Below are 16,167 nucleotides of genomic sequence, written 5' to 3'. Positions count from 1 at the left end.
TCTTCGCTGGGACCCCATGACTGCCTGTTCCCAGTCACCACCACTTCCCTCCCCATGCTGGGGGAGGGAGCATCACCGCTGCTACTGCAGGCACGTGAGGGGCTCCAGCGGCACCGAGAGCAGGGCCAGCGCCAGCTGGGTTGGCCTGGGAGCACGGCAGCCAGCCCCACCGGCAGGAAACCATTAAGGCGTGAGTCACTTCTCCAGCCTGAACTGGTTACGGCCACACTGACTCAGCAGAAGGGGAAAAATGCACGGGGAAAGGGAAAGAGGGCTCTGAGTCAGCCCAGCACCCCTCGCCGAGCCCCCTCGCCGCAGCTGGGCTGAGTCAGAGCCCTCGGCCCACGGCAGCGAGGAGGGAAACAGGGCAAGGGTGATGGAGACCGGTTCTGCCCCGCTTCGATAACCTCATCTTAGCATGGGTGGGCTGGAGGTGCACGAGCTTTGAGACACAGCAATCCTAGTGCTGTTCCTGCTGCAGATGGCTATAGCACGAGCTTCTTTCAAGAACACAGCTTGCGTTTCTGCTGCAGGGTATGACCATTGTCCCTGTGGCCTGTGTGACTGCGCTGTGCAGGCCTCCTGGGGCTGAGCTTTGGTGCTGAGGCCGTAACTGATGCTGCAGCAGCAGAGCAGCGCTGGCTCACGTTTATGACAGACCGGATGGCTACACCGCCAGCTTACCTTCTCCCCCTTTGGCCCCGGTGGTCCAATCGGCCCTGGTGGTCCTGCGTGTCCCTGCGGAGAGCAGACAGCAAGTGAGGAGACAGGAGAGAGCTGCCGGACCAAAGGTCCTGCCTGGTTTCCTGACAGCTCGCACAAGCCCTGTACTGTGCACCCCAGCTGTGGAGGCACACGCAGGTCATGGCAGAGATGAACAGGCTGGATCTGGAGAAGCTGACACGGTGCAAACAGACACTAGAAAAACAACTAAACCAAACCCAACTTCAGATCAGAAGTAAGTCATAGCCACGTGCTGCAGTGGCAGTTTTGTTACAGCTCAGAAGAGCTGGAAGCCAGAGGATGAAAATAAAAACCTTACCTGGTAACCCTTCAAGCCGGGCTCCCCCTGAGCACCCATCCTTCCCGGAGCACCCTGGAGAGGCAAGCACAGAAAGCACCATGAGAGCAGCCCGCGGGTGCAGCCGCAGCAGGAGGACACACCAGGCTGCACAAAGCAAAGCTCAGCACAGCAAGGGAGCATTGCAGCACAGCCACCCTCTCCCCTGGCCGCTGGGGAGCATTGCTGCAGCCATCTGAAACACCCTCGCTTTATACCCAAATTGGCTTTGTGCTAGGAAGTCCACCAGTGAGACCCTCCTCACGCATGACCTAATCCTAAACTGCAGGGAGGAAACCTTTCGGTGTGGGTTCTGAGGCCGGGAAGGGAGTTTTCTGGGTTGTGCTGAGGGCATTGCAAAAGCTGTTCATTGCATCTCTATCAATCTGCACAAAAGGGTTTTAACCAGATCATCAGGTTAAAGTGAAGAGCAACCTTCCCAGATAATCCCATTTAGTGTGGAAGGAAGCTCTTTCCTCAGGACAGACTGCAGAGACGTGCTCAGCCCAACACACTGCTCGGACACTGCTCAGCTTCCTTGTGAAATAATCCACGGAGGCTTTGCCAACGAATCTAAGGGAGGATATATGGGGAGGCCATAATTTTTGACACAGGAAAACACTGTCTGCAGAACCCTTACTCCATCACTCATTTGCTACTGTTCTGAAACATCACCGCGATTCCCGGTTCATAAATAATTCCTGCTCTTTCACTAAGTTCTACCATATAAAATTGCGACGAGTTTGCTTACCAGCCTGCCATGCGTGAGGAGGTGCTCGTTACTTACTGCTGCTGACCACACCTGCTTGTCTTACGTTCCTAAAGCAAATTAACTTTCTTCCCTCTCTGCCACGGAGTTGTTCTCTCTGAAAACCTTACCTTCAAGCCCCAACTCAAACCCTTTCCCATGCTGTATTTCTTCTTGCTGTAAGTGTTTTAGATAACTATATCAAGAGTGGGTGTAGAAGCGGGGCAGAAGTCCAAGGCAGAGTTCCTTTTAACAACACAGTTTGACTTGGAAGCGGCTCTTACCATGAGTGTGCAGTCTCAAAGGGAAAGATCTTAGCAAAAAATAGCTTATCAGCTCACTCCCTTCTCAAGAAAAAATCCCCAATACTTCAGCTCGTCTAGGGACTTGTAAAGAAGCGCCATGCTGCAATGTGAGCTGGGCTCACGGGCACCACCACCACTGTGGAGTCTCCTCTGCTGCTCAGAGCAATCATTAAGCTCTTTTGGTCAATTTAACCCATCTAGCATCATTTCACTCTCCCTGCTCTGGAGCCCTTGTTGGGCTTTGTGTGGGCTCGTGCCCAGCACAGTCACGTTTCTGAGTGTTGTGTTCAACCATCTGCAGAGCTCTTCTCACCATAGGTCCCAGGGTACCTCGGGATCCTTTAGGGCCTTGGTTCCCCTTCGGCCCCTCCTTCCCTGGAGCTCCTGTCTCGCCGAGCTGCCCCTGGTAGCCCTTGCTGCCCTGCAGAACAAAGGCACAGACATTAATGCAGGACAAAACAGTTTGTGCAGACAAATATCAAAGAGGAGCAAAGAAAAGGGAGATCCAGAGAAGGAAACGTTATCAGTGGGAGATGTTCTTACCTTCTGGCCAGGCTTGCCTTTTTCCCCCTGTTTTCCTGGTTTCCCTTCTGGTCCCTAGGAGAGATTTAAAAAGCTGTTGGAATGAGAAAGCAAAGAAATCCCGTCCCAACCAGGTCCTCATTTCGTTTTCCTGGTGCCTGCAACCCTGACAGCATCCTCTCCCATCCCCTCCCATTCCCAAGGGAGCCAACAAGGAGGTGAGGCAGTCACGGGCACAATTCCCAGGTGCTCGGCAGGAGTGTGGCCATGTTTCTTCTTCAGCTGCTGCAGCATGTGGACACGGACCCCTGTGCCCAGTGAGCACAGAGCAGCAGGGCAGAAAGGCGGCGGATTTCATCTTCACCCCACATGGCAAGGACAGGCAGGGGATGGCAAACCACCGCCTGGTGTGTCCGTCCGTCCTCGAGGGCCTGGAAGGGGAATCTCAGCAGTGCTCCTTGAAGCACCCAAAGAACTGAAAACTGGTACCTGCCCCTGCTGCACAAAGGGTCATTTCCCTCACCATCAGCTGAAGCACCAAATTGGATATCAATACTTTTTAGAGGGTTTTAGAACAATGGCAGTGAAACCACTGCTTCAGCAGCAATCCTCTTTATCTTCACATTGACAAAACAGTTGCTTATTTCATTTTCTATCTACCTGCCATACGCAGGTCACGATGCAGAAACCATCTCCCCGTGTTACTATCCCTGCAAGGAACGGCACACAGAAACCACAACGTGCTGGTCAGGCACCGAGAAATGCACGGGGATGCAGCACTTCAGGTGGGAGCCACAGCAAGGACAGACAGAAATGCTGGCCTGCTCTGTGCCCCTCCGTGGGTGTCTCACGTGCAGCACACCCCACCAGCTGTCCTCACACACACACAAACCGAAATTAGCGGCGACGAGCAGCTAAGTATAGCACACTCTCCTTGGGGAGCCCAGGGAAATTATTTTTTCAATGTTTGACCCCGTTGGCTGCAAGGCAGACAACATATTTTGGATTTGACAGAAACGAGCAGAAGTATCACTGAAGAAAATAACTCAGACTTCTTGGCAGCTGCCACGTGCTTTTCAGCAGCATCCACACACCAGCACAGCATCTCTCCCCTGCCCCGTTAAGGAGGTATCGTTTGCACCCCTGCTGATGCTGCAGGACAGCATCGGTCTCTCAGGTGAACAAAAGCTACTTGGAAAGCTGGCCATGTCTGAGGGTTTTCACTCTGATCTCAAACACGGGCCTCCTGAGTGCCTGCTCTTAACACAAAGGAGCAATTCAGGCTTATTATAGCCCTGAAGAATCGTGGCAGCTCTTCACTGCCCCCGAGGGAACAGCTCCATTTGAATAAGTCAAACATTTCAAGAGCCCACCTTGCCAGCACTCTCAGAGCTTCACAAAGGACGAGTCTCTGCAAGGACTTCACGGGTCCTGGTCTGTTGCCTCTCCAGTCTGCTCGGGGCTTTTGTTGGCTGTTTTGTGCTGCCACTTCCCCAGAGAGCACTTTGGGGATTAGTTTCCCACAGACGCTGCCCAGCCGCAACAGGCGATGAATTGTGGGTGACAAGGCCCTGGCGTCACCCCGCGATGTACACTTTTGACAGGAGTACAAAGAAATCCTCGCCAACAAAAGCATCCGACTGGGAAGTGGCCACCCCTACCCAGCCAACCCAACCCCTGCCAGGGTACCAGGGCGCTCAGCTTCCCCACGTGTCGGTGCTTGGAGGCACAGCAAAGCAATGTGAACGCTCACAGACCCTGCTCTGCAGGAACACTGCGATGCCTAGTGGCTTGAAAACTGGGAGAGGAAACAGTGGTACCACTCACAAAAGTTTACTGTCAAAACAAGACCTGAATGAACAAAGACACAACTGGGATTTCCAATTAGTTGCATAATAATTTTTTTTCCATCGGTCTCCCTGGGCTGTGCTCTAAGATCTTTTGGAAGTTTGGGCAGTGGATATTTCTTGCAAATTGGAGAAAGGACGTTTGAAGCTAAATCTGTTCCTGGCCCTGGTGAGGGCCAAGCTGTCGATCTTCTCCAGCAGAGTCATTTTGCACGCTGAGACGTGCTCCTGAATTGCTGTGATGTGAAATCTCTCGAAACAAATACTTCCATGCTACTTGTGTTTGCCTCCCCAGGACGAGGATGTGTTACAGGGTTTGCGAAAAATGCAGATGTCCCACAGCGACATCAGAGGAGCAGGACGTAGAGCCTGGTCCTCCCACCTGGACACATCTCCCATGGAAGCAATGACTGAAAAGTGCTTCTGCCCTGCACCCAGAAAATGTCTTTGCTTTTTGAGAAGATGGGTTTGGGTCTTAACTCTTCCCTAACGAGAAACAAAATTCCCACATCACTCCTGAAATCTGCCAGCATCCAAGTTCATGCCACAATCATGCACTGCAGCTACAGGGCCAGAGTCATTTAAGAGAGGTGGGAAAAAAAAAAAACACAAACCAAACCCCACTTTGACAGCCCAAGGCCTGTGCACAAAAATAAATCGACCCATAGAAGACTGTGCAGTGCTCAGACAGGGTCTCACTCTCTCTGGGCTCCGTCAGCTCATCTTTCCATGTTGGGATACAGATACAGGCTCTGAAATCTTCCTGGGCTGTCTTTTCCCCTCCTGATGCACCAGCCTGGGTGAGCAGCGATGTTCATCCACTCCTGGAGGCTCTCCCGAGCCCTTCAGCCGGGGTGCGGCTCCTTCTCCATCGCTGGAGAACAAAACTTGGCAGCATCTCCGCCTCCTGTCAGCGATAGCTGAGCGACCAGCAGTGACTCGCGGTAAACCACAGAGCCCTTCCTTTCAGGCTCCCTCGCTGTGCTAGCCCTTGTCGGCCAGTTAAAAGCATCGCCGGGGTAAATAAATGGGTCAAACCACGCTGGCAGCGCCGGCAGCCGAGACGTGGCTTGGATCTTGCAGCCTCAGCCACCTCCTCGAGCGGAGCAAGCTCTATCAGCGAGGGATGTTTCTGGGCTCCACCAGCGCGCTTTCTAGGACTTTGGCCAGCGGAGCTGTGCTGGTGCGCGGGAAGCCTACCATATGGCTCATTTTCCTGGATGTGCTTTCTCCAACTGCGCAGGAATGTTGCCCAGATGAGTTTAGAGGCAGTCCTGCATTTGTCTGGGGTTCCCAGCTATGTGGTATCTCTCCTTGTGATGCTCCAGATGCGGTTGCTGCTTGGTGCAGTCCCAGAAGTTTGCAGGGCACACACGCAGCGGTTTGCACAGCTCCAAGAAGTCACCGTGCCACCACATGCCACGTGTCACACAGGCAATAACCAGCCCAGCACCAACTTTGGTAGCCTTCAAAAAAAGGTCAGGTTTTCTTTCTCTCTGTTCTTTTGATTCATCTGTCCGGGGATGAAAAAAATGGGGCCAGAACAGGAAAAAATAAATCAATCGATAAATCAAATTCAGCGGGATTGACACTTCATGCAGAGTCTCCAAAATCCATCAGCAACCCAGCACCGTTTGGTACCTTTTTCGTTGCACTGTGAAGTTTCCAGGCTTCCTGCTGCCTTTAGCAGAGAGAGCAACAAGGGGTAGAAATGCAGAAAAGATGATACATAACAATAATTCATTCCAGGTTCTTTTTTCCTAGATACAAATCAGTTGGGTTAGTGTGCCAAGACACTGAACGCTTGACATGTTTATTCTTGGGGTTTGTACACATTTTGTTGTATGCTTTGGGTCACTGGTTTTCTGAAGAAACAAATCTTTCCAAGCTTCTTCTGGGAGCAGCATTATTTTTAAATGGCCATTTCTCTTTACACACCGCGCCCGTCACTGGAGAAACACATCGGTATCTTCAGAAGATGGTGGTATTTGTGACCAGGGACAGCAGAAAGCAGCAGTTTTTACAAGTTTTTCATGACTTCAAGTATGCCAAAATATCCCAGGAAAGCAAAAATGTTCATCTTAGGTCTAGTTTGTTTAAAATTTCATTGCCAGCTTCAGTAAGGAGCCAGTTTTTTAAGATTTCTTCAGCGTTAGATATTCCCATATGGGAGAGATGTGGACGGTTTATTGTCCAATGCAGATTGATAAGTTTGTAAGGAAAGCAGAGGCATCCAGAAAACCACACTGAGGAAGCTGAACTGCAGGGATATCTGCCCCAAGCGGGGCAAACAAGCTTACGGTGCAGCCCCAGGCTTCCCCCGCACGTAGCGATGCTCCGCTCTGCATGCACCAGGCCTCGGGACGTGGTTTCTGAGACTCCCTGGCCTGGTTGGCCTCAAGGAGACCGTGGCTCTTGGCACTTCAGAGGACAACTTTCTTCTTTTCCTGCAGGCTTGAAGCACGGCACAGGAGGGAGGCTCTAGGAGGACACAGCACCTGGCGAGACAGCTTCCCAAATCCCGTCTCAAGCAGGTTCAGGACTACAAGACTGCTGTGGAGCATGTTTTCGGGTGTTTTGGATGTCAGTAAAGGGAGTCTGAGGTCACTCTCCTCTTCCAAAAGTGAGGCAGGAAGAAAAAGAAGAACCAGAATGCATCCAGGGAGTAAAGAGAAGAAAGTGCCAATGGTGATGGAAAAAACGGTGCTAGTTTGAGGCACTGGAAGCAGGAAGGGCAGAAAAGCTAAAGCAGCAGTAGGGGTAGTAAGCATGAAGCGTAGGATGACCATGCCCATATTGTTCAAGGCCCAGCCAGCTCATTTAAAGGGAAATGAAAAAGCCCCATATCATTTCCTACTGCTCAGCAACGTCTCCATATGAGAACCTCTACTTAATAAACTTTGATCGAGAGAAGCCTCCCCCCATAGAGGACAGCTCACAAGCACTCAGGAAATTAGTGGGATTATTGGGGCCGGGCATTTGAAGACATAAATGTTTTGGATTTATAAGAAACACATTTCCTAATCTCTCTGCCTAGCAGTAGTTTGCAAGGGGAGGAGACACGGCAGTAGCTCCTGCATGGGTTTGGGAAAGAAGAAAGACTCAACTGTTCTTGAGAAGAAAGACCTGATTGTACTGTAAGGTTCAGAGGGTTTTGCTGGGATCACTGGGAAGCAACAGGCTCTTGGGCTGCCTGTGGGAACCCAAGTGGTGAGCGCAGGTAGAGCTGGCTGGCTGGATTCAAAGAAAACGCAAACTGGGAAACCCTACAAAAAGATCTCAGATGGAAAAACTACTGCAAGCACTGCTATGACTTCCTTCTCAGTTGAGTTCCTCAGCTTGAAGTGTGGAATCCAAAACTAAACCTTGTATCCCAAACTCCCTGCTCTAGAGCAAGTCCTTATCTGCAGGCAATGTCGCTCTGAAATATGCAGCTTTGGTTTTGTGGATGGGGATGTCTATTTGACTCATCTCTTCTAAGCAGCGTAAGCAGTTTCACAGTGCAAGGCAGCAAAGAGAAATGCATGGGGAGCAGTGCGGTGTGCTCTGAGCCACTCTGGTTTGGCCTGATTGCTCTGAACTGCCACTGAGTTGTTGTTTCTGGGAATTTCTCTTTTTCTCCTTTTTTTTTTCTTCCTTCCCTATTTCCTCATCTCTAAGGCAGCACACGAGACAAAGGTGCTACCCAAAGGTGGCTCAATGATGGGTGGGAGGCGCAGGAGAAGTGCAAGCCCTCAGCACCATGGATCTGGGAAGCTTTCCCACAAGATGACACCAAAATGCTCCAAAGAATTGGCCACTTCTGGAGGCTGCCAACTGGGAAGAAAGCAATAGAGAGAGCGCTCTGGCAGTACAACTCCTACTTGCACTAATAAGCACTGCTCGGGTCTTTCTTTTCTCCTGCAAGCACTAGGGGTTAACATCTTCCTTCTGAAGGACACGAACGCCCTGGGGTTGTGGAAGAGGAGGGGAACGAAATCCTCTCTCGCAATAAGGAGGGGAATCTTGGAGTAACTGCACAGAAAGCGCGTCTCCTTCGTCTGAGTCAGGAAAGAAACCGTGCCAAGTCAACGGGATTTATTTCAAATTCTGGCTCATTTCAACTCCTATTAACTCTAAACGAAGACCAGCTGGGATCAGCCTGCCTTCCCGAGCAGCAGGGACCGAGCAGCGCTGGCCGGCGTGCGGCGAGGACCAACGGCCCCGGGGCTGCAGGCAGCGAGTCCCCACGCACCGCGGGGTGCCCAGCTCCCCGGGGGGCTGCGGTCTGCTCCAGGGGACTCAGTGCATCGGGTGGGCTGAGTCACGGACACCAGAATAGCAGATGAGGGTAAAAAAAAGCAATAAAAGCTCCCAAACAACAAAATCCAGCACGTACCTTCCCCTAAAATGGGATGTTTAGACTGCGGCAGAAGCAGCTGAACCTGGGGCCGTTGGAGATGCCGTGAGTACTGAAGGAAAAGGAGTGCACAGAGGGCAGTGATTATGAAGGACAAGGACTGCACGGAGGGCAGAGCTGCCTGGGGGTCACAGCACCGCTTCCAGAAGGGGAAGGAGAACCTGGGGGCTGCAGCCACGCAGAGCCACTCACCCCGACCCTTGCTCCAGCCCTAGCCAAAGCAAAGGGCTCAAGCACGTTTGACTTCACTCCTAAGCAACCCTATTCCCCTTTGATTTTTGCTGCAAGGCCAATACTTGCTTATGGCTCTGCTGGATGTTTGTCCCCACGAGGAATGACACTCAGCGGCTCCAAGGCTGTTAAACAATGACACGCCACGGCCAAGCACAGCACCTCCAGCTACAGAAGCTTTGCTCCAGCAAAGGAACTGGCGCTGTAGGGACTGGAAGGGACAGGCAGGAGAAGCACGTCCCGCTGCGTCCCCTCCTCTTGCATGGAGGCCGTGGCTGTGCCTTGGGAGCTGGGTCATGCACAAGCCCCAGAGACACTCAGCTGCTGCAGCATTGCACCCACAGCCCGTGTCCCTTGACAAGCACAGTGTCCCACGGCAGTATCTGAGACATGCCGGGCCCGTGGGCCAGCACAGCCCACGCTGAGACGATGCCCAGGGCACAGGAACGGTGCTGGGAGACTCCTGCTCCCCTTCGGCCTCTGCCACCGACCTCCTGCATCATCCTGGGCCTGCTGCTCAGCCAGAGGGCAACCCCACATCCTCAGGGAGCTCCTGCAGCAAGGGCTCCACACCCAACCCATCCATCAGGGCACAAACAGCTTGTCCAGGAAACAACAGCTCAGCACATTATTATATATTAAAAAAAAAAAAAAGGCATGGATTCCTGCATGGACAACTGAGATTGAAACCAGAAGTGACTCCGGGACTGTCCCTTGGCAGCCCCAGTGCTCTCTTGAGCCGAGTGCCATGGCAGTGCTGCGGTGCTGCCAGCTGTTGCTGAGCTCATGTGCTCGATTGAATGGCTGGATGCAGCAGAGAGGCGCTTTGTTGCAGAAAACCTTTGAATTATGTTTTCAGGGGCAGGAAACAGAAAAGAACAAAGAGCGAAAAAAAAAACAACAAAAAAAAACGCTTTGGGACAAACGTTGCTGTAAGTGATGTTTGGACAGCTCTATAACAGAGCAGTGTGGTGGATGGGAATTAGCTCCTGCCCAGTGCTGCTATAACAGAGCCCAGAAACCAGCCCCAGCGCGGCTGTGACCACGGCGTGGTGTCACTGGAGAGAAAATGTGAGCTCAGAGCACAAGGTCTTCCCCGACCAGCATGTCTTCCTCCTGCTTCAAGATTTTGGCTTGTAGATGATGGAAAAAGGACAGGAACATTGGGTGTAAGTCGATGGGAAGGATGCTGTCCTCAGGACACCACCCAAGGCTGTGTGTGGAGTTGCCGCTGCCCTGGGGAGACGTGGCTGGGACCATGGTGCTGGAGCCAAGAGGCACGAGTTCTCTCATTTCTCAGGCGAGTGGCTTTGCCCTTTTCAAAGCACATTGAGTTCCCTCCGAACACCTTCTCAGGTCTTCACTCTTGCCTAGTCCTGTTACTCTACCCTCTGGGAGAGCAAACAAAAGGACTCTGACCTTGTCACACCAGAGCAAAAGGACTCACCAAGGCCCTAGAGCTCTTTGGGCCTGGCGGTGCACATTTGCACCAGGCAGCAGGGCCGGCACAGGCAGCCAGACCTTCTCTGATGTCATTGTTTATGGCCATTCCTGCCACTGAAGCAGCTGGCTCAAAGCTTTCCACGTCCTGACGTGGCTTGAATGACACCGCAGATAGGATTTCAGGTTAAAAAGGAAGTGGAAAAAGAAAAGAGCTCAGCTCCCAGTTTTGCTGAACAATGAGGGATTTTCTTGTTTCTGTGCTTGTTGTATTTCATTACCTACAGGCTCTCCAATTGCTTTCCTGGAACTGTAAAAGCCTTGCTATCAGATGTCTGCCTTGTATGACAACCAGCGCGTTACGAAAACCGCAGCGCGCAGCCACGGAGAGCAGCTGGAAAGCCACGGCCTGCCGCCTGCCAACTGGCCCGGGCCCTGCACTCCGGCACCACGGGCCGGTCGTCCTCCACGGGAAGGGCTGGACGGGGGCTGGAAGGGAGCACTGCCAGGAGGGGTCACCCTCTGTGACCCTGCTGTGTGCCCAGCTGGGTGGCTGAACACCCTGACTTCAACCTTCGGTTCCTTCCATCCTCTGTAGTGGAGAACGGGACTGACCGGCAGCTGGATCCTCTGTATATACACATTACTCTCTAAAAATGTTCAGATATTTCAGACTCGATGGCACTGTCCTCTCATACAATTACCAGTTATGATGAATTAGCTTTTTATTTTCGTGAGCTTGCGTGACACTTGCATTGCTGCAGGACAGCTGGGGTTGAAGGGCTGTTCCACTCCCATTCTGCGCGCAAATTGCAGAGGAACGGCCTCCTCCTGCTCTCCTCCCCAGAGGAAAAACTGCTCCCCGTGCTGTCAGCCTGGGACCTGCACCTCCAGCCTGATTGGAGATGCCCAAAGTGGTGCTCTGCAAGGGGAAGAGGTTCCCAGCTCCTTGCGGCTCACATGAGCCGACTAGAGATCAATTGGTCAAGCCCAGAAGAGTCAAGATCGAGTGACAGCAACGAGTTTGTGTTAGAAGAAGTAGGAAACCACCGGGAGGAGATGACAGGTAGGACAACAGATGCACATCTCGGATGGATTTCTGAAACCTCAGCTGGATCCTGCACTTGGCTGTATGTTGGTGTTTCAGATGCTCTGACTCCTCGCTCACTACCAGAGGGACAACTGGCAGGAGCAGGACCCGGAGTTGAACGGAGCAGTGTGAACTTGGACGCAGTGACCAAAAGACAGAGGATACTTGTGCATCACGGCTCCAGCTGCCTCGAGCCTGCCAACCGCAGCTGTGAGACTCATGGCCCATCTCGGCTGCCAGGTTTGTTTGCTGAAATCCACTGGCTTTGAAATGTGTACAAACTACCCCTGGAGACTTGGCTGGGGCCTCCCTGCTGCTTTTGTTTGAGCTTTAAAACCGCAGTGGAAACCGATTTTCAGATATGTTAACGCTGGAGATGGCCGGGCCAAGTTAAAGCTAACAATCTTTGAAAAATGCTTCCTGAGCACCCAGGGAAGCGCGGGTGTGCTCCGTCGGTAATGCTGTATCAGCATCGGGATGGCTCTCTGGAAAACAGCCTTGCTCAGTGAAACCAGGCTGTGCCCTGCCGTGGGGACCAGCTGCCAGTGAAAGCCTCTCCTCGGTGTGCCCCAGCAGGGCAGAGCAGGTCCCTGCTGCCTCCTCCAGCACTAGCACCTGTGGAGGTGCCCCAGGACGTCCCCTCATCCCTCCCAGGGAGCTGTAGGACTTCACGGGCCAAACACGCTGCTCTCCCCTTCCATCTCTTCTGCTGGTCCGTTGCCAAGTGGTGTGTGAGTTTGTACGAGCCCAGCCAAGCTCGACCTGCTGTGGGGCTACAGGGGAGCTGCCAGCATCAGGTCTTTCCCTTGGCCATGTGTGCAACACAGACTGAGAATGTACCAGCAGTAAAGCTGGATTGTTTTAGAGCACTTGTCTGCTTCCTTGTAGAGCACTCGTCTGCCTCATTTCCTACATCTGTCAAGGGGATACAATACTGAAGTGTCTTTTTCCTTTAGACATAAGCAAGACTAAGAACAAGACTAAACATCGCCTTGGTGTTAGGGAAAATTCTCCAGGAGGCGGTGTGGCTGCGGGGATCTGCGATGAAAAGGGTGTTCCCAGAGCTGGTGCTGTTCCTGGAGGTCATGGCCGTGTGGGTTCCCTCCAGCACCGGTGCAGAGAAGCAACACAGAGCCAAGCCGAGGCGCTGCAGAAGCTCATCTCTGTGCCCAAGACCGTGGATGGGTGTCAGCTTCCTTGAGCTAACTCGAACCTCTTCCAGAAGCAGAAGATAAGCAACATGCTCCCTGCTGCAGGTCAATTTGTTGGCACAGGGAGCAGCCAGATCCTTGTGCGTCTCTTCCAGTAACAGCATGGGCATCTCCCCTGTCACTTCTGCAGACGACGATATCTCAGCATCACTGGAGCACAAACCACTGCCTCTAGCCCAGGGAAAAGGCAGGGGAGCCAGGTGAGACCACAGCAAAGCACAGGTGGAGACCCCTGGGTACTGCCCCAGCACAGCCCTACTGCAGATGGATGAGCTGAAGACAAGTTCTCCTTAACACCACCTAAAGCGGGTACTGGACACAGCACTGCTGTCACGTCAGCTGTATTAAACAAAACCAGATGCAGCGTGCGCAAAGTGTAAACACACCGCAGCCACAGCACACCCAAGCCCAAGGCACGTGTGCCTCGTCCCCATGGAGCGGGTGCCTCTGCACCTTCCACAGGCGATTTCCATGCTACCAGGCAGTTCTGCACAAATCCTGGACAGGATCTGGACATGGTGCAACCTTTGCACTTGCCCTTGTGTGAATACCTTCAAGATTTTCTCCTGATGTGCTTTCTCCTATCTTTCTCCAGCAGCCTTAAAAGCCTCTGTCCGTCGCTCCCTTCTGCAGCGGGCTGTGCCTGTGTGGCTTGTCTCACTGAGGATGGTTTGACTTTGTATTGCAGCTTCCAATCCTTGCTTGAAAAGGAGAAGTTGTGGTTATTGCTCGTGGTTTGCATCTCTGGTCCATGAATTTTGTACCTTGGCAGAAATCTGAGGAAGATCCCACTAATATTTGTACATTTTCTCCACAGGAAGCTAGGATAAAAAAACTCCAAGAAAAAATGGGAGGAGAAAAATTATTTGTACTTCTGTCAGAGGGCTTCCATCTCTGAATTAGCTCGGTGAGTGCAGGAACACCAGCCTGTGCATTAGGTAATGGCCAAGCGCTTGGCAGGAGGCAGAGCTGGCTCAAGCCTGTGTGGGTCCCTGAAAGTCTGCTTGAATTTCAACGTAGGGGATATACAAAGAAACGTTAAAATAGTAGATGGAAATATAGCACTCTGCTGTAAAAAAAAAATAAAAAAATAAGAGGGGAGTGATTATGAGCCGGAATCTTGGCTCTATTGAGTATTTTTTTTATATGAATAAAACAGAAAACGGCATCATGTTCCCAGGGACATGCTGGCAAAGAGCAGGGATGGAGTCTGCGAGAACCTATATTTTATGCCCTATAACTTAATAAGGCCTTTGCATGATTTTGGTATTTTTATTGGTTCTCAGAAGCGCGCAATGTCAACACGTGAAGCAGCCAGAAGAGCAGCACGTGGAGGGCCATGTGCTGAGAGGCAGCAGGGACGTTGGGGACCACGGGATGGCACCAACCCTGCAAGGGCTCCTTGTGGGCACAGTGGGAAGCAGCCTTATTTGGGGCAGGACTACAGCCTTGTTCTGCGTATTTACGGTGCAGGACTGCCATATTAAGCCAGTGTTTCCACTTTCCAGTCAAGCCAGTGCTCAAACCACCACCTCAGCCCCAAAACAACACACATCCAGCTCCTTTGCTGCTTCCATCCCCTCACACTGTTCTCCTTTTTAGCAGCCACAACATCACCGAAGAGAGAAACAACGCACTCCAGCATCGAGCATCCACACCGTGCTCAAGGACACCTGCCTGCCCTGCAGCCTCCCCTTGTCCCAGGAGGGACTCCAGGAGCTGCCACCAACCTCGCTCAGACGCGGGGTCCCTGCATGCCTCCTGGCATGCACAGGGTGGGAGCTGACCTGTTCTCTGGCTGCAGAGGCAGCAAAACTCGTGCCCCAGGTGAGCCTGGCACCTCCAGCAGCACTGGCTGCATCCGACCTGTCTGGGCTATCGCCCTGCATGATGAGCCTCTGAGTCCACGCTTCTGACAGCTGAGAGCCACCACAATAATCAGAATATATAAATCATGTCGTCAGGCTGATAACTCCCCTTTACAAGCAGAGAGATCTGGCTTCACTTGCAGAGCAGCCCGTTGGCACTGCGCAGCGCCATCCTGCACCCAGCACCACCGAATGAGCCCAGGCCAGATCCTGCCCTACTCCCTCGGCCCTGCAGCTCTCGTCTCAGAGACAAAATTATGTTTCTGTTTTCTACAGCATTGAGATCAGACCTCTAAGCAAACCACACAAGCCTAGGATATTCCCTGAGGATTCAGAAATCATTTCCTACTAATTCCTCCTCCTACCTATATTTAGGGGAGAAACCTTGGAAGGGAAAAACAGAAGTAATCAAGTAATCACCCAAATTAAGTGACAGAGGGCAAAGCCCGGCCATCCCCAAACTGCAGGCCGAGGCCAGCTGGGACAGCCAGGGCAGATGCAGCAGAGAGGCAAGCCCAGGCTGCACAAGCTGTCCCAAAGCCTACGCAAAGCCTGCAGCAGACCAAAGAAGTGATCCACGTCTCAAAGACCAACCCTCCCCCTGGATGCAGCTTTTTTTTGTGTATAAAAAAAATAACGTTTTACGCCAACCCTTGCAACAAGCCATGTCTTGGATGACTTCCTGCCCTAAGCAGTGTCCTGGTTCAGTGCCTGCATCTCCCACTCAGTCTGCCCCCACGTGTTTTGCTGCAACATGGCAAGTCCTGTTACAGCAGGACTAACGTCCGCAGTATTTGCTGTCCTTGAAATAAAAATAAAGCAAATAAAAATGCATATTTCTTTCTTGCTAAGGTTTAAATGGAATCCAGCCTCCCAGACAAAACACTGCGAACTTCCTTTTGTCCCCTCACTGCAAAAGATGCCCGTACTGCACATCTGGGCTCACGCTTCAGCCACGAGGAAGGCAAAAGTCATCTTGCACACAGGGGATTTAGACAAGAGCACACAGCACTCATCACTGTCCTTCTGGGGCAAGATGCAACCACCAAAATTTGGAAACCAGATCACAGTGACCCTCTGGAGAGGGTGCAGGAGCTGTGCTGGGCCAAGACGTGCACCTGGCTGGCTGTGACGCACACAGACAGCCAGTGCAGCTGGGAAGAGACCCCTGGCTGCTCCAGGAAACCCATGGACCGCCTGGCGGAGGTGAGCAGGATGCTTTCTCAGACTCACTCGGACACCTGTGATGCCGGGATATCCAGGAGGCCCTTCTTTTCCCTTCAGTCCTTCAGTGCCTTTTTCTCCTTTCTCTCCTTCCAGGCCTTGCTCTCCTTTGTCTCCCTGTGGAAGAGAGAAGGTGGGAGTTTTCATACCCACACCATGCACGGATCACCATAAATGCCTCTCGCAAGGTAAAAAAAAACACCACATAATTAATATTTCAGG

At 52.3% G+C, this 16,167-nt stretch overlaps 1 protein-coding gene across 1 annotated transcript in view; it reads right to left on the bottom strand.

The window, feature by feature from the left end:
• COL27A1 (collagen type XXVII alpha 1 chain) overlaps positions 1-16,167 on the bottom strand; it is a gene marked incomplete at its 5' end in the record, with an annotated part of 148,529 nt that overhangs the window by 18,829 nt on the left and 113,533 nt on the right. The window contains 5 exons of the mRNA XM_084298834.1: positions 685-738; positions 1,043-1,096; positions 2,427-2,534; positions 2,657-2,710; positions 15,955-16,062. Coding sequence (XP_084154960.1) covers positions 685-738; positions 1,043-1,096; positions 2,427-2,534; positions 2,657-2,710; positions 15,955-16,062 — 378 coding nt within the window. The remainder of the gene's footprint in view (positions 1-684; positions 739-1,042; positions 1,097-2,426; positions 2,535-2,656; positions 2,711-15,954; positions 16,063-16,167) is intronic.

This window comes from Netta rufina, assembly GCF_964035555.1.
Source record: "Netta rufina genome assembly, chromosome: 20".
Taxonomy (NCBI): Eukaryota; Metazoa; Chordata; class Aves; order Anseriformes; family Anatidae; genus Netta; species Netta rufina.
This window is presented reverse-complemented; position numbering and strand designations above follow the sequence as displayed.